A 19,115-nucleotide genomic window follows, 5' to 3' on the forward strand; every position below is an offset into this window, starting at 1 on the left:
AATATGACCAACAAGGTCATATAACTGCACACGTTTCAGAGGTTTTCTTCCTTGCTAATTACTAACTAGTTCTCTTGCTCAGGTGGTTGACAGTCCTTACCATGGCATTAAGCTGGGAGTTGCTTGCCTGTGTGATGCCAAGAATGTTTGTAGTGTGCATCACTTCCACTGAAAAGCTCGGCAGCCAGCTTGCAATCCGGGACCCTTAAAACAAAGGACAGTTCAGCAAGCACAAGTGTTAGAGTATGGGCCCCTGCCTCTCACCCCATGTTATCTAGTCAGTTTCTCTATACTCTCTAGAACACCACCTGAAATTCACTCAGGGATTATTTCATGTCCAGCTTTTTGTGTCAAATGTTTCACACAGAACAGTTAATTTAGTTCTCATCTTTTAGTTTTATTCTTTTTCAGAGATATGACGCTAGTCCTCAGCTTACAAGTTACAAGTTAGGTAATGCTGACAAGATCATATTTAATGATGGCAGCCAGGATATGAAGCCAGCCACACTGGGTTCTGGAATACTTACCACCTGCCTCTCCTGCGTCCTGGTAGCCCTTGATCCACTCAATCCCCAATCCATTCTGAGCCCAGAATCTACGGCTGCTGCAGCAGATGAGCCCTGCCCTTCTCTTTGACATGGACGCAAATCTCTACCCACTGGGAGAGGTGGTTTGCACAACTGCTTTCATGAAGTATTTCCTCCTTGATAGGCTGACTAAAAGATTGACCATGGTTTTTGGATTCCAAATTCTTTTCAACACAGGGTTGAACAACAACAATGGCTGCTGCTTCTGTTATCTCCCCAAGGAAAGGGCAGACCAAGATATAAAGCCACATGTACAGCCTGCAAAATTCAGTATCAAGCTGCACACGTAGGGGGTGCTGTTTTATTCCTTTACAAAGAATCACTGAGGCAAAAGGAATTATCACCAAATAAAATGTATGTATTTAAAAACATATGCTTATTTCCTGTAATGTACTAGGGATTTGATCTATTTGCCTACATTTTCCTTGGAGATAATTCATAAATAATGGCTTACACAGCCAGGATCCATCTCCAAAATCTGTTAGTCAATTTCAGAAGTTGGACTTCACAGAAGGCTTAATTGTTAACAATAGCACACGAGGGCTTTAAGCCCGTCCAGCACCTAGGCCCAGACAGCCAAGCCCCTCCTCTCAGAGGCTTGCCTCTGCTCCCTGTCCCTTTCAGTACTCCACCAACACACCACTACTCCAACCACTGCACCCTTGCAAACTCAAATCCAAGATCTGAACAGCAATGCTATAGCAAAATGTAGAAGCGGCTACTTTGCAGTAAGCTAGGAAGAGGAATTCACAGAAAGTCATAGTACAGGAATTGAAGGAACTCAACAACAGCTCAGTATATGTGAGTCAAGGAAAGATGACTGGTCCCTAGGAAGGTGTCCATGGCCTCAGCAGTGCACACTGGGTCACAACTCTTCAGCACTGCCAGGAGGAAGCACATTCTCATCTTATGGACCAACCAGCACTGCCCCAGCTCTGGTTCTGCCTCTGGAGCTCCTGAAAAGCCACTCAATGATCTTTCACTATTGCTTAAATGATTACTACTACAATCAGTTTGCAGCTCAGGATTACTATGAAACTGATTCAAACTGACACAGAATCTAACAAAACTCCTAGGAAGGAACAACCTTTCAGCTCCGCCTATCCATCCAACATGCAACAACTTCAATTCAATTGAAATATAAACTGAGAGGGATGGCACACACATATAATCCCAGCCCAAGGAGGCAGAGGCAGGAGGACTGTGAGTTCAAGGCTAGCCCTGGCTGCGTAGTTGAGACCTAGCCCAAGGAGGTAGAGGCTAGCCCTGGCTGCCCAGTTGAGACCTGGTTTCAAAAATAACAAATAGCTGGATGCCAGTGGCTCATACCTGCAAAAAGCAGAGGTATGGCTCAAGCAGTAGAGCACTAACCTTGAGCAAAAAAGCTCAGGGACCATCCCCCGAGTTCAAGCCTCAGAACCAGCACAAGAAAGAAAAAAATAAATAATTGAAATGTAATATTAAGTTTATCTATGCAGGCAATTTATAATAAAAACAGCCATGTCTCATGTGAGGAAAGGCTGTGGGCGTGGCACTGGAAGCTGAAATCGCTCACCATCGAAGTGGAAGAAGTGATTGTGCTGGTTTAGGCGAGGTCTGCCTTCCGCAGCTGCCACAGGAACCAAATTCTCATCCAGGTTCTCTCCTTGGTTGTCTTCCCTGGCACGGTTGTTGTCCGCAATGTTAAGAGACATTCTGCATGTTGGACAGGAGGTGTCTTGTTCTAGCCAAGACCGAAGACAGGAGCTACCAAGAAAAAGTCCAAAGTACACAATGTGAACATCCTCTATTGACCCTCAGCATAATGTGGGGGAATTTACCAAAAGTATTCTAATATATCCAATGTGTTCTCACTTGATTCACCGTTGAGAAACTGTGGATGTGAACTCTTTCCCCTATATCACCCTAGCATACTTAGCACATCCTGCTGTGAACAGTTTATCATACACAGCCATCTAAAAAGCTACCACATGGCTAACTGCCATTCTTTCCAACTCTGGTTTGCTATTTCAAAATCCATACGGCTGAATCATCCAACATCGCTGGCCTCTTCGACCCTGGAGTTCTCTATCAATGATCTTCTCTTGCATTGCTTTAGCTACTCACCAATGTGGTCATAACCTTGGCCTTGTTTTCAAAATCATGACTTCAGAAACTTCTCTGAGATGAGACCACCCACCTACCTTTCATCAAGCATGACAGCCTCATGGGTCACTCTCTAGTGAGGTGAACCATTTCCATATATCCACTACTCTACTTGTTCTACCCTCTGCTCCCTGATGTCCTTTTTCAAGAGGACAGAATGCCCTAGCTGGACTAGATGCTCAAGAGCCCCTGCAGTATCCACTAAGGGGAAGTGTGCTAGAACATGAAGTAGAAAGTACAAAGATCTGACCTCCCCAAATCAGTCACTAACTAACTGGCAAATCCTTCAACCTCTCTGGACCAGTCCTTTCAGCAAGGAAAGCAAGGATAAGCAGGTTGCATGAAGTTTAAGGTTCCCTCCTCAGAGAATCATATGAAAATGCGTTGTCTTCTCCTAAGAACTCAGAAGGAACTAAATAAAAATGTGTGTGTCTTTTTCTTAATATCAGTAACTAAGGGACTGCTTGGCAGAGTGGCTCAAGTGGTAGAGTGTAAGGCCAGTGCTGCTGAAACGAACAAGACTATGCTTGCCCACACAGTGACAAAGGAGACCTTCAACCACATGATGGCCTGCAGAGACAACTCCCTCGTAACAGGAACAACGCTCTAATGAGAACTGTTTTTCCTCTTTCTATGCATGATGTTCAACGCATTAAATAGCCACTGGACTCAGAAATCTCATAAAAAATACTTTCTAGAGCAACAAATTACGTAGTTATTAGCTATTGCCCATTAGAACCTCGGCATTTCTCTTTATTACAAATTAAAATAAGTTTGCCCTAGATTATTATCACACTATCCTCTCCGCACTGGATTATCAAAACTGTAAAGTGAAGCACTGTTAGGATGTCCTAACAATAGCTTGTCACTCAATGAAAGGCAGAAAAATGGTTTAAAATTAAGCTTACTTTAGTACAACCATTGGCTAAAAGAAATTGTTCAGAAAATTAGAAAATTCCTTAAGACAAATTAAAACAAAAGTTCTAAAACTTCCCACAAGAGAGAAAGCTCAGAGGCAAATTCATTTCTGAAAAAAAAAGTGCTTTAAAAGGTCTCAAATCAACAACCTAACTTTATAGCTACAGAGTAAAATCAACTTGATAAGAGGAAGCCAGAAGGACTGGTAAGGGCTAGGGGGAGAGGAGGATAGGGATTCGCTGTCTAATGGGTACAGTGACTCGATTTGGAAAGATGAGGAAATTCTGGAGATAGGTGGCGATGAGGTTCTAATCAACAATGTAAATAGCACTGGACTGAAACTCTTATATTATGCATATTTTACTATAAAAATTACATTTCAAAATGACCACTGGAAAAAACAAACCATCACAATAATAAAAATGGTCACAATGAGATCCCACTCACACCATTAGGACTGCTACAGTAAGAAAACTTAAGCAGTATTAGTGAGAATGTGAAGATGAAGACAGGTATCACTGCCGTAGTAAACAGCGTGGCAGCTCCTCAAGAAGGTAAACATTGGAGCTGAGCGAGGCTGGGAAGGTGGCTCAGTGGTAGAGCGCTTGCCTTGCATGCATGAGGCCCTGGGTTCGATTCCTCAGCACCACATAAGCAGAAAGAAAAAAGCCGGAAGTGGCGCTGTGGCTCAAGTGGTAGAGCGCTAGCCTTGAGCTGAAGAGCTGAGGGACAGCGCCCAGGCCCAGAGTTCAGGCCCCACAACCGGACCCCCCCCAACCTCCAAAAAAAAAAAAATTGGAGCTGAGGTTGTAGTTCAGTGGCAGAGCATCTGCCAAGCACTGAAAGAAAATAAAGAAGTTCAGCACAGAGAGGAGGTATGATCCAGGAACTCTACTTCCAGGCATAAACAGTAACAATTAAAAGCAGGTGCTCAGACACTTGTTTCCAAATTTTATAGCAGCAAATGGCCAAAAGGTGGAGAAATACTAAAAGTCCATCAACAGCAATTGCTATTATAAAATTATCTACATTTAGCCATAAGAAGGAATGAAGTATAGCTATCTGTTACAACTTGGTAACCTCATTGTGAAAGAAGTCAAGTTACAAAAGGTCATACATATATTGTGTGACTCCTTTTATATGAATTACCCATAGGCAAATCCATAGACAGAAAGCAAACAAGTAGTTGCCAGGGGTGGGGAGGGAAGGAACGGGGAGCGAGGTACTATTCTAAGGTAATGAAAAGTTTTGAAACTAGAGACAAGTATAGTTGCACAATATTGTTATACACCAAATTCCACTGAATTATACACCTTAAGATGGTTAGGTATATATTATTTGAATTTTGTCACAGTCAAAAATAAAACCCTTGCTGGGTGCGTGGTGTGCACCTTAGTCCAGATATTCCGAGAGGCTGAGGCATGAGATGGCCTGAGTTCAGACCAGCCTGGGAAAAACAGTGAAACCTGGTTTATAAGAAAATTTAAAAAATAATAAAAAATTTTAAACTAAAACTAAGCTAATCATATTTTTCCTGGGCTAAAACATACTCTTATTCTTCCTAACTAGCTTCCAACCTCCTTTGGAACTAACTGAACCCAGTATCAACAAAAGCATCACTAGATGGTAAGTATACACACAGCAAAGGGAGAGCACGGTACCTCCTTTAGTCCTCTCAGCTCTGTCCATTTCTCTCCACTGCACTTCCTGCACTGCAGATCCAGCTACTCTCAATGTGCCCCTGACCCATGCAAGCTGCAAGTCTTTTCTGCCAACCACTACTTAAAAGCTTTCAATGACACCCCCATCATACCTGTCATTTCCATCTTATCCCTAGTACCCAACACATGTCTATCAAATGTACATCTGAAACATGGAAGGAAGGAAGGAAGAAAGGGAGGGAGGGAGGGAGGGAAGGGGAAAGGAACAGAAGTAAACAAGAACGTAAAACAGGTTCTGATGAAGGGCAGGCAGTAGCTGGAGGGAGGGCTAAGGAAGAGGGAGAATGAGTATGAATATGGTCAATGTAGTTGATCTGAATGTATTCTAAAACAATGACTGTAATCCTAGCTACTCAGGAGGTTGATATCTAGATCTCAGGCAGGAAAGTCCAACCCAGTCAGGAAAGTCTCCAAGACTCCATGTTTAATTAACCAGCAAAAAGCTAGGCTAGAGGTATGGCTCAAGTATTAGAATGCCAGACAAGCAACGAAGTCAAATGAATGTGAGCCCTGAGTTTAAACTCTGGTACTATAAAAAAAAAAAAAGGAGCCAGGCACTGGTGGCTTATACCTGTAATCCTAGCTACTCAGGAGGCTGAGATCTGAGAATCATGGTTCAAAGCCAATCCAGGCAGAAGAGTGAATGAAACTCTTATCTCCAATTAAACTAGAAATAGAGCATTAGTATTGAAATGGTAGAGCATTAGTATTGAACAAAAAGTTCAAGATAGCACATAGGCCCTGAGTTTAAGCCTAATGACAGACAGACAAACAGAAAGTAAGGGGGAGGGTGGGGGAGAAAAGAAAATTGAATCCTGTTGAAATTGTTTTAAGAAGGGGGAGCTGAATGGGAAAGTAAAGGAGGAAATGAGGTTGATGGGACCCAATTACACTGCTGGTGGGAATGTACACTTATACAACCACTTTGGAAAGCAGTCTGGAGGGCCCTCAGAAAGCTAACTATTGACCTCCCTTATGACCCAGTCATACCACTCCTAGGCATCTATCCTGAACAACAGGAACCAGTATACAAGGACACATGCACTACCATGTTTATTGCAGCACTGTTCACAATAGCCAGGATATGGAAACAACCCAGATGTCCCACCACAGATGAATGGATCCAAAAATTGTAGTATCTATACACAATGGAATATTATGCAGCCATTAGAAAGGACAAAATAATGGCATTTGCAGGGAAATGGATGGAGCTAGAAGAAATCATGTTGAGTGAAGTAAGCCAAGAGCAAAGAGACAAACAGTACATTGTCTCCTGATAAGTGGATGTTAAATCCAAAATGTTAGGTGATACGACAAAATTAGCAAGATTTAAAAAACAAAGGACTGGGCTGGGAAGTTGGCTCAGTGGTAGAGCACTTGCCTTGCATGCATGAGGCCCTGGGTTCGATTCCTCAGCAGCACATAAGCAAAAATAAAAAAGCCGGAAGTGGCACTGTGGCTCAAGTGGTAGAGTGCTAGCCTTGAGCTGAAGAGCTGAGGGACAGTGCCCAGGCCCAGAGTTCAGGCCCCACGACTGGACCCCAAAAAAATAAATAAATAAAAAACAAAGGACTTCCACTCATCTGGTCAAATCACTACTAAATAATCCCATGCTGCTGATCACATATACGGTATATGTGTGCACACCAGAGGGAAACCAGGAAGACGACACAGAACTAGAGGGAATCAGGGAAAAACATACAACAGTGGGACCCATCAGCTGCACTGGACATTGATCAAAATGAACTAAGCAACTCAATGGCAGCGATGGGAGGGAGGGAACAAGTGGGAAAGAGGGAACAGCTGATGCTATGCAAAACGAAAGAAATGTACACATCACCCAATGTGGAAGAAATAACTGTATTGCAAAGCTCATAGAACTCATAAATGTTATAGACCATGAGAGACAATTTGCCCTATGAAAGTTAGAATGTGTTTGTGACTTTAACTAATAAGCATCACTATCCCACAATACTATGAAATTTGGGAAATTATGTAATCACTTAATCACAATAAAGAATTTGAAAAGAAAAAAAAAGACACAATGAACACCGCCCTGCCCCAGGGTATAACTAATTTATGTATGCTAAGAAAAAATGGGGGGAAAGTTTGTGGCATTTGTCAAGTGGGTTATTCCAGCTCCAAAACCTTTCTAATATTATAAAAGAGAACAAAAACTACCTTAGATATCTAATAGGAAAACAAAGGTTGAAGATGTAAAAAATCAAAGGATCTCTCAATACATAAAACTGATTCAAAGGGTTAAAAGATAATCTCTAGCCCCATCAATAGCAAAACATCCAACACAGAATGATTTAGTCTAAACAGAGCCCCTCTAAGCTCTCCGGGACCTCTTCAAACCCAAAGGTTCAGAAAAGAGCCAAGTTTCCAATCCTTACTACAGGCACTATTCTAAACTCATTCATGACCCTGGTCTGATGCCATCTCAGCCCACATCTCTGTGGTGTGTTTTATGCTGCATTGGGGCATGTGAAAAATCCAAAAATATATATTCTCTCCTTAATTAGGTAACAGGTTGTTTGAAATCAAGATGTCCCCCTGAACCCTTTATTTCTTAAAATTTCCATCATATTTGTTACATTTCAGGTCTTCAAAAGAGGAAAAACTATGAAGACAACAAACCCAGAAATTAAGATGGCAAATGTGGGTTCCCACCATTCTGTGGAACTAGGGACAAGGATATGGATAAAGAAAGAGATGCAAAGGCTAGAAGCCAGCCCAACCAGTACAAGCAGACTGAGCTATTATTTCTGCTCCTCTGTTGGGCTCAGGCTCAAGCCTAGAAATAAAAGACCTCCACAACCCAGGCTGAATCTTAGCCCCACATGGCCCTTCTCGGAGCTCCTACTTGTGAAAAAGATGGCCACAGGGCAGCTTCCTTGCAGCCTGCATGGAGTCCCAGCAAATTGCACAGTCGTCGTTATTGACCGCTAGCTCCTCTGGAGTTGCAACCGCAAACCTGTAAAACACAAAACAGGCCCAGCAGCGATCCCTGTCAGTTTCATGCACATGGACATATACTACTTCATATTCATCGCCGTTACAATGGACCAATTACAAAGCAATCTTGGTAAGGAAAAAACAATTTTTGTTTCTTCTTCAGAGCCCTTAAAGAGCAAGTAAGAAACTCATACACAAAATCTGTCATAATATTGGTTCCTGTTAGAGATGACTGCCAGGAACATTTCTCCTCTAAACCCCAGTGATCCACTTCACTTTACCCTCTAGAAATACAAAAGATGTCCATTAATCTTGCACCGTCAGACTCAGGTTGGCAAGTAAGCATCTTCAGTGAGTGTGAGCATATACAGAAACATACAAGTCTGAAGAAATTGAGGGCAGAAGCCCAGAGAAGCTTCCATTAATATTGATAATGATAGGATGACACAATAAGATCTTAATATCTTGTGGATCCCTCCCCACAGTGCCAGAAGGTTCTCGTTATTTCAGAGAAGGAGCTAGGGTGTTAATGTGTTAATAAACTGCTACACATCACACAGCAACAGAATGGGAACACGCCAAGGCAGTGTGACTCTGGAGTCTCTTCACATCACCACCCAGTTAACAGGTTACAAAGTCACATTCTTACACAGTTTAGGGATTGTCATTATTGAAGAACTAAATGAGTACATTTGAGCAACTTCTATTTGTACTCCCTTACCTGGCTTCCATGTTTCCCACCACACGCAAATAGTTCTTGTGCCGACGGATTCGACGCTGTACTTCATGGAACAGATAACGCAGCTGCATGAAGATGACCAGGCTGGCCATGGATAACCAGATGTTGCCAAATAACTTGGAAAGGAAAAGAGACAACATCTACAGTAAAAATGAAGTGAACCTGCTAGTGGCATCTTCTCAGCAAAAGAAGCCTTTGTTTGGTAGAAATGGAATGAACGACCTTTCAGAAACCATTTGCATACGTCAAACTAAATGGCCCATTAAAGACTAATTTTCCTGAGCAAACAGAAATGTAAAGCCAAACAATTACACACACACAAATATATATATATATATATATACACATATATATATATTTTAATTTTTAAAAAAATTACTGGTGGCACACACCAGTGATTAACAGAGGATGAGGCAAGAAGATCACCATTTCAAGACCAGCCTGGGGCTGGAGGTGGTGCTCAGCTAGTAGAGTGCCAGGGAGTGAAAGTGTCAGGAACAAAGTTCAAATCCTAGTCTTGGACTCCTCCTCCCCACCCCCCGCCCGCCCCCGTCCCTGCCAAAAAAAAGCAAGTATGAAAATGAGCAAGATAGCCGGGCACTGGTGGCTCATGTCTGTAATCCTAGCTACTCAGGAGGCTGAGATCTGAGGATCACAGTTCAAAGCCAGCCCGAGCAGGAAAGTCTATGCGACTCTTATCTCCAATAAACCATTTGAAAACCGGAAGTGGCGCTGTGGCTCAAGCGGTAGAACGCTCGCCTTGAGCTGAAGAACTGAGGGACAGCACCCAAGCCCAAAATTCAAGCCCCATGACCGACAAAAAAAAAAAAAAAGAAAGAAAGAAAGTGAGCAAGACGCCCATCAGAAGAACTAAGTTGCAATTTCCTATAAAGTAATTTATAGTCACAAGCTATGTTTATTAATGTTTTTGTTGGGTACTGGTGGCTCACTTCTGCAATCCTAGCTATTCAAAAGGCTAAGATTTGAGGATTATGGTTCAAAGCCAGCCCTGGCAAGAAAATCCTGAGATTCTCAGCTCCGATTAACTACCAAAAAGGCAGAAATGGTTCTATGACTCAAAGTAATATAGCCTTGGGACAGCGCCGGGGCCATGAGTTCAAGCTCCAGAACTGACACCAAAATAAATATTTGTGTTATATTTCTACATATGACTTTTGAATGTCAATTATCTAGGAAAATAATATTTATTGAGTGAAAAAAGTATAACTACCTTAAGGAAACTAATATGCAACTTTTAAAAATTATGTAGTTATGCTGAGCACCAGTGGCTCATACCTGTAATATCAGCCTCAGGAGACTGAGATCAGAGGATCACGGTTCAAAGCCAGCCTGGGCAGGAAAGTCCAGTATCAGAACCATTTAAAAAGACAGGGTCACCAGCCGCCAGTGGCTTACGCCTGTAATCCTAGCTACTCAGGAGGCTGAGATCTGAGGACCACAGTTCAAAGCCAGTCCAGGCAGGAAAGTCCGTGAGACTCTTATCTCCAATAAACCACTAAAAAAACTGGAAGTGGCACTGTGGCTCAAGCAGTAGAGCGCTCGCCTTGCGCTGAAGAGCTGAAGAATAGCGCCAGGCCCAGAGTTCAAGACCCATGACCAACAACAACAACAAAAAGACAGGGTCTCACTTCCTGCCTGGCTGTGCTCATGGGTGCAATCTGCCTGTTAGGCTTCTTCTAGATAGAATAACAGGCACATGACATCTTGCCTAGCTCTCTCTTCATTTGAGAAGGGGTCTCGTGAGTTTTTTTCTGCCAGGATGGTCTTGAACCTCAATCCTCTCAAACTCAATCTCCCAAGCATCTAGGATTGCAGTGATGAGCCACTGGCACTAGGCTCCATGTGACTCTATCTATAAATGTCTTCCCCTATGTTTAAACATCAATGTCTCTGATCCATTTTGAACTGGTTTTTGTTCAGGCAAAGAGATCTGGGTCTACGTGCAGTCATCTCTATGTGGATATCCAGGCTTCCCAAAGAGGCTGTCTTTTCTCCAAGATATGCTTTGGTCTTCTATTCTACTAGGGTACATGTCTGGGTGTTTTTGTTTTTGTTTTGTTTTGTTTTGGTTGTGGGGCTTGAATTCCAGGCCTGGGTGCTGTCCCTGTGCTCTTCAGCTCAAGGCTAGCACTCTACCGCTTGAGCCACCACTCCACTTCCAGTTTTCTAGTGGCTTATTGGACATAAGAGTCTCACGAACTTTCCTGCCCAGGATGGCTTTCAACTGTGATCCTTAGATCTCAGCCTCCTGAGTAGCTAGGATTATCGGTGTGAGCCACCAGCGTCCGGCTTACATGTCTGTTTTTGTGCCAGTACCATGTTGGTTTTTGTTCCTGTGGCTCTGCAGTGTAATTTAAAATCAATTATCGTGATATCTCCAGTACTGCTCTTTTTGCTCAGAATTGCCTTGGCTATTTGTAACACAATACTTAAAAATGTTACTTCAATTTCCTTATAGTGTAAAAAAAAAAAGTGCTCATCCACTATGTTGATTCTCCTCACCAATGAAGCATATTTACACTAAAATTTCTTACACACTAAGGGAAAGTAGTAAGAATTAAGCATAAGGACTAATTTCAAAGATGGAAATTTATGAATCTATGAAGCAGCAAACACTTCAGGAATTCCATTTACCCTACAAAGTAATTGCTAAATATGAGAAGCCACAGAAACTACAGGGAGAGGTACTCCCCTTAATTTCATGCTAAAAGAATGAACTACTGACTCAGCAGAGTTCACTGAGTCTCATAGGACAGCAGTTACCTCCAGAGCTAGAACCCAGCACAAGTGGTCCCAAGACACTGCTCTATGCCCACTGAGAAAAAGAGGAATGAGGCCTGATCACATTTTAGGTTGCTCATCTGCATCTACTCCACTATCATTTCATTTTTCAATTGTTCTGACATGAAACACCTTAGCCCTCTGTCAGAGCTCTTTCTGAGAGCACTTACCAACATGTGAATGTGGTGCATGAGATCCAGGGACAAGAGAGTGAGCTCCATAACAAAATCGGTATAATAGACACAGGTCCCCTTTCCTTCCCAGGTCCCTTCATGGTTGAGGTCCCAGAGGTGAATTACATATCTGCAATACAGAGGGAGAAAAAGAGAAAAGCAGCTTAATCCCTCATGATTGAATTTAAACTTCCTATAGTTTAGTCATCATTTTATATTTTATACCTGCTGTATCTTAGTATCAATTGAATAAAGCCAATCTCAATCACCTCTTTCTAAAGTTTCTACTCACCTTAAAATCACGTGAGCTGTCCTGACTGTCACGAGAAGAGACTGTAAAACACAAACATTTCTCAGTTCAATTAAAAAACTAACTGTTCAAATATATCAACCACTTATTTTCTCTATTTGAATTTCTCATCGAATATGTTCATAATTTAGGAACCTTTTATTGAGCTTTTCATAGTTAATAAGGTGACAACCAATTCCACCTGTCCAACTGTTAGGGAGGGCTTCAACAATCTTGCAGTTCACCTGAGTAGTTTAACAATAAATTCTACTGACATAACACTACATCACCATAACTTTTTAAAAGGTGTCTGACTACATAGTGACACTTTAACTCAAAGTATACTTTAGGTATTACTGTCCTAAACCAGAGTCCCTGATCTGGCTACTCTGTACAGAAAGATTGAAGGAAATAAAAACCAAAACATGGCTCTCATGGTACTCTTTAGTACAGAAGTTAATGTACAGGGGGCTGGGAAGGTGGCTCAGCGGTAGAGTGCTTGCCTCACATGCATGAGGCCCTGGGTTTGATTCCTCGGCACCACATAAGCAGAAAAAGCCCGAAGTGCTGCTGTGGCTCAAGTGGGTCAGCCTTGAGCTGAAGAGCTGAGGGACAGCACCCAATGCCCAGAGTTCAGGCCCCACAACTGATCCCCCCAAAAAATTAATGTACAGAAAAATTTCCCCTTAATTTGTAAAAATAGAACTGATTTTATGTTTGAGATTTAACGATTATTTATATAGAGAATATTTTACATGAGAAAAATACCAGAATATATATATATATATATATACACACACACACAGAATATACATATACAAAATACAGAATATATGCAGCATAATAATTTTTTTGTTATTATGAAGGTGATGTAAAAGGGATTACAGTGACATAAAAGTCAGGTAATAAGTACATTTTGTTTTAGACAATGTCAATCCTTTTCTCACTCTTTCCCAGTTGTTTTTCTCTCCCCTTCCTACCCACACGTTGTGTAGTTTATTTTCAACACAGTGTCTAGTGTCTGCTGCGTTTGTTCACCCTTTGTCTCTCCATTTGTGTACCTCCCCCTTACCTTCCCAAAGACACACAAACAAGACAAAAAGAAAACAAAAATAACAACAAAGAAAAAACCTTTTGTTTCCATTCCCTGGAATTTATTTCAATATGTATTATTTTATATGACCAGAGGCACATAGGCCTTGTACCTTTGTGCTCCTCCCCTAAGAGTCTCACTGTGTGTGAATGCCTACAGTCTATACAATGCATGATAAATAATTCTAAATGAACAAATATGACCTGAAATAAAAGTAACACTATAGTCTGAACAAATAGACCTAATTTAAATCTGCTTGATTTTTAGGTATATCTTTTTCAAAGTTCAGCCTAATATTAACTGAAAATTTGATTTTAAAAAAGTGCAAGTATCATAATAAAATATATGTGAAGCAAACTAAATAATGTAAATCTTAAATATAAGCAATATATACCTTTCACATTCAGAAGATAGTCAATTAGAATTGGATATGTTTTTATTAAATAGTTATATGTTCCCTTTTAAATTCTACTTACACTATAGTGTACTATGAAATGAACACTACTAAGCAAAAATAAATTTAAACTCTGATCTACCAACCCCAAATAGCAGTTTACATTTTTGTTATTTAAACTTGTTTTGATACTAGCTAATTAGCTTCAGTATATGTGATATAGTAGTTCCTCTTAAGCACCAGAGATATGCTCCAAGGCTCTCAATGGATACATAAAATTACAGCTACTACTACACCCTGGCCCAACACAGTTAACCTGCCTTCCACGTTCCATGCCTGGTGTCTCCTTTATCACCATTCTTGTATGGTGGGGTCACTATCAAGTTTAAGAAGGGTTATTTGAACACAAGCACTGGGATCCCACAGTATGTCATCTGACAGATAATGGTGAGGAGCACCTTAAACATGGAGACACTGGGCAGAGATAATTCTAGGTCCAAATGACAAGGCACAAGATTTCATCATTCTACTCAGAATGGTTCAGAGCTAAGTGTGCAAGTTAAGTGGCAGAATATTGCAGCCTGGGTTCAATCCCAGGACCAAAGCAAAAAAAAAAAACAAAAAAAAAAACTTTAAGAACTGTTCATTTCAAGAATTTTTTCACTTAATACTTTTAGCCATCAGCTGGCTGCAGATAAGTAAGACTGCAGAAAGGGGAAGCTACTGCATCTCACGTTTTTAAATGATAACATTTATGGGTAAGGTAATCTTTGACCTGAGGAAAATGCAAATATAAAGTGAACATAAAGACATTCTCAAATGAGCATTTTCTGGAAGATTTAAAAGATTTTTGTACTGATCCTGACTTTGAACTAAGTGCCTAGGCACTGTCGTTGAACTAGTGTTCAAGGCTAGCACTCTTATCACTTGAGACACACCTCCACTTCTGGCTTTTTGGTGGAGAGAAGTGTCTTATGGACTTTTCTGCCCAAACTGGCTTCAAACCATGATACTCAGATCGCAGCCTCCTGAGAAAAAGTACATTTAAAAAAAAAAGTTATAAATCAGAGAGGGTTGAGGTGCAACTCATGGCAAAGTATTTGCCTCACATGCTACTCTCTGGATTTCATCCCTGGCTCTAAAAAAATCCTTCAAAATAATATAACTGGCATATTAATTATTAAATAACATTTTATTTTATACTCTAGCTTAAAAACCAAATTAGCTATTTTACAGGTAATCACTAGCAAGATACTACTTTTCTTCTATACTCTTCCTACTTGGCAGGCAGGAAGGCAGGCACACAGAGGGCTCAGCTGGTGACATTCCACACTCTGGAACCTCACACAATGCACTTTAGATACTGCCATTCCCACCCCCATAAGTAGAAATAATATAATTATCAATATGTGTGGAATATTTAGAACAATCTGGCAAATAGTAACTATAACTACTACATAATTTGGAAGGAAAATTCTTTTTATTATGCTATAACAAGAATTAGTAGCAGTTTCCAACACACACACACACACACACACACACACACACACAGAAACTCAAATCCTTGTTAAAACAAAACACTAATACCCATCCATCACTTTATGGTGAAATAATCTGTCAGTAACCCTTTAGCTGACATGAAGAGGCACAGGAATGTAATCTGAACAAGCCTACGTCCGACATCTCACCTCTGCAGCCATGAAAGCCAGGGTGTGCATGCCATGGGTGTAGCCCGTGACACAGCAGACAACCGCCAGTCCACAGCAGGAAAGCAGCATGGCAATCAACAGAGACAGGACACGCCCATGGCTGCTCATTGGTGTGGTGGGAGAAAAGGAAAGCTGAAAGGGAAAATGGACAGAAAGTTCATTTCTTCTTCATGGCAGTGGCAGGGAAGGAGAATGCCAGGTCAAGCTAGGCATCTTTGCTTGGGGCCCTGTGCTAGCACACAGGAAGCTGCCTGTTCCCATATAGACAAAACTCTCCAATAACTAAATGTGAGTACAGGCAGCTAATATTGGCAAATCTTTATCATTTTATTGACCAGATATAATAATGTGTTATTTTCATCTCATCTTCCCAAAGGGTGCTCCTACAACTAGGCTTACAAGCGATTTTTCAAGGTCCACATTTCTCTCTTCTAACATTAAAGAGGACTCAGCAGGACTGTATGTTTCCTTCTTAATCTCACTCTAATCTTCCCCAAAATTCACTTGGAGGCTGCTCCTGGTCTGTCAGAACTAGGACAAGTAAAATATAAGCAGGTGTAGAGTTACTACTGACAATATGTCAGTGTTATGCAAGGAGCAGCAACAGCATGAAAAGAAGACCTGGAGCTGTGACTCCTGAGGTAAATTACAAACCAGTTAGGGAGGTTAGAAACTCCTATTTGTGACAGAGAATGGCAGCTGAATGGGGAAAGGAAAAAAGTCTTTACAGATGAGATTAACTCACAGAGGGGTGCAAAAACTATCTGGTACATGAAGACGGGGCAAAGACAGTGTTCAAGTCCCTGTAGTTAGTTAAACTGAGGTAGAACAGCAGTTGCATGTGTAGGTGGGACCCACAAGATATACCTGAACACTCATTAGGGGAGGGCTCATTTCCACAGCTCTGGCCTACAGGCAGAGGCAAACCTTGTATCCAGATCAGGGAAAGTAAAAGAGCTAATTACACCTGACTCACAGGGAAAATTGTATAAAATAGTAAGAAAGAAAAGCTCCAACAGGGGAAGAGACTAGAACAGAAAATACACAGAAGAGACAAGATTTTCTTATATATAGCAAGGCTTCCTTGTGTAGGTAAACTGACCTTGCCAGGGCTATGATGCACGTAACTCACTAGGGGCTGCCCAGATGTTCCTAGACCTCCAGACTTCCCCTCAGAGCTAGACAAAGTGCCTACCTTCTTCACATTACACAAACCCAAACCTCGCAAATGTGTAGCCGAGCACGCCGAGCTTGCCTGAGACTCACATATTCAAATCGGTCCTTGCAGAGCTGAACCATCAGATGAAGGAAAACCAGACCAGCAAACCAGAGGCACCACATCACTACCTCTTCCACAGTCTGGACATTCAGCACACCAAAAATGAAAATGAACTTGTAGAAAATAAAATTCCAAAACTTGTCTTTGAGGTGCTAAAAGGAAAAATTATTTACAACAGTAAGTATCATCATACCTAATACAGTTAAGAAAGTTAGCAAAAGCAAGCTTATATGAAATAGTCTATTTCACTTTGAACATTTGTGCAAAAGAAAGTAGAAAGTCACCGGGTAGCACTGACTCATGTCTGTAGTCATAGCTACTCAGGAGGCTGAGATCTGAGGATCACAGTTCCAAGCCAGCCTGGGCAGGAAAGTCTGTGAGACTCTTATCTCCAACAAACTACTCAGAAAAAGCCAGAAGCGGCACTGTGACTCAAGTGGTAGAATGTTAGTGTTGAGCAAAAGAGGCTCAGGGACATAGCCCAGGCCCAGGTTGCTCCACAACCAACCAAAAAAAAAAAGGAGGCAAAGGAATAAAAAAGTGTTTTCCAGGAAGTAATCGTAAACTTTGGATTATAACTCTGGATCAACTGCGAGATTTTTAAAAAGACTATGAGATTTAAAAAGATAGTGTTTTCCAGACACCAATAACTCACTTCTATAATCCTAGCTACTCAAGAGGTTGAGATTCAAGGAATGAAGCTTAAAGCCAGCCTGGGTAGATAAATTCACATTCTCTTATCCCAATTAGCCACCTGAAGTAGAACTATGAAATAGAGCTATGCTTAAGTGGTAGAATGGCAGGTGGGGGGAAAAAAGTCAATTGAGCACTGGGCACTGGTGGCTCATGCCTATAATCCTAACCACTCAGAAGGCAGAAATCTGAGAATCATTGTTCAAAGCCAGCCCAGGCAGAAAAGTCCCCATGAGACTCTTACCTCTAATTAACCACTCAAAAACCATAAGTAGAACTGTGGTTCAAAGTGGTAGAGCGCTAGTCTTGAACAAAAGGAGCTCAGGGACAGTTCCCAGGCCCTGAATTCAAGCCCCACAACCACCAAAAAAAAAAAAAAAAGCTGATCCAAAGCATGAAGCCCTGAATTCAAGACTCAGTACTGATGCATGCACATGCATGTGTGTGTGCACACATATACACAGTACTAGTACTGGGCAACTAGTACTGAGGTATGCAGTAGAGGTGGGTAAGCTCTACCAGATATTAACATACACAATTACCCACTCATTTATGGGGTGAGGAGAAACTAGCTAAGAATGGAAGTGTAATGTCTAAGTATATTTTTATGCATGATAATGTATAAAATGTTTTAGCATATACATGTTTTAAAGCATATGTCTTTAAAAAAAAGCAAAATGTGAAAATAAATTGATCCTAAATGTGCAACAAACTGGCTTGATTACTTAACAGCACCCAGGCCCAGAGTTCAAGCCCCATGACTGACAAAAAAAACAAACAAGAATTACTGCTTCATTGCATACCTTGTGTTCAGAAACTAAACCAGGGGGAGACCAAAGCATATCCCCTAATGCAGACACCCAGCAGCAACGAGCTCAGACCTCCACACTACACACTGCTGTGTGGATCTGGGCTTCTGAATAACATCAGCCAAGAAAAGCTTGGTGAATATCTGTTTCCATATCTGGGACAGGGACAGAATGGAATGAACTTAAGGACCCTTTGTGCCATGGTTTTCGATCTTGGCTCTGCTACCTGCCTATGTGTGATCTTGGGATAGTCACTCAACATTCCTGAGCTTTGGCTTCCCCATCCAGAAAATGGGTTTTACATTAACTGCATAAAACTCATAGAATTCTGGGTATTAAAAAAGTAGTGGGTGTACAATGCTTCCTAATAGTACTGAGGTTGGAACTCAGGGCCTGGGGCTTGCTAGGTAGCCATCTACCCTTCAGAATACAATAGGTTTTTTTAAAATTTTTTTAATTTTTATTTTTTGGGTCCAGTCGTGGGGCCTGAACTCTGGGCCTGGACGCTGTCCCTCAGCTCTTCAGCTCAAGGCTAGCACTCTACCACTTGAGCCACAGCACCACTTCTGGCTTTTTATTTTCTGCTTATGTGGTGCTGAGGAATCGAACCCAGGGCCTCATGCATGCAAAGCAAGTGCTCTACCACTGAGCCACCTTCCCAGCCCCTGAGAATACAATAGTTTTTAAAATGCCATAACAGATGTCAAATGTTTAAAAAAAAATTTAAGCCTCACACTTTCATATAACAAAGCATGAAATGCCTTTGCTCTACCATTATCTTGTATCTTGAATTTTGAAAGCAC

The 19,115-nt window shown here is 41.4% G+C and overlaps 1 protein-coding gene across 1 annotated transcript in view; it reads right to left on the reverse strand.

Moving 5' to 3' along the window:
* Amfr (autocrine motility factor receptor) overlaps positions 1-19,115 on the reverse strand; it is a 32,884-nt gene that overhangs the window by 7,169 nt on the left and 6,600 nt on the right. The window contains exons 3-10 of the mRNA XM_042689996.1: positions 16,798-16,962; positions 15,511-15,663; positions 12,339-12,379; positions 12,044-12,176; positions 9,054-9,187; positions 8,241-8,351; positions 2,143-2,333; positions 101-204 (exon numbers count right to left, since the gene is read on the reverse strand). Coding sequence (XP_042545930.1) covers positions 101-204; positions 2,143-2,333; positions 8,241-8,351; positions 9,054-9,187; positions 12,044-12,176; positions 12,339-12,379; positions 15,511-15,663; positions 16,798-16,962 — 1,032 coding nt within the window. The remainder of the gene's footprint in view (positions 1-100; positions 205-2,142; positions 2,334-8,240; positions 8,352-9,053; positions 9,188-12,043; positions 12,177-12,338; positions 12,380-15,510; positions 15,664-16,797; positions 16,963-19,115) is intronic.

This window comes from Dipodomys spectabilis, unplaced genomic scaffold, assembly GCF_019054845.1.
Source record: "Dipodomys spectabilis isolate Male_0828 unplaced genomic scaffold, ASM1905484v1 ptg000130l, whole genome shotgun sequence".
Classification (NCBI taxonomy): Eukaryota; Metazoa; Chordata; class Mammalia; order Rodentia; family Heteromyidae; genus Dipodomys; species Dipodomys spectabilis.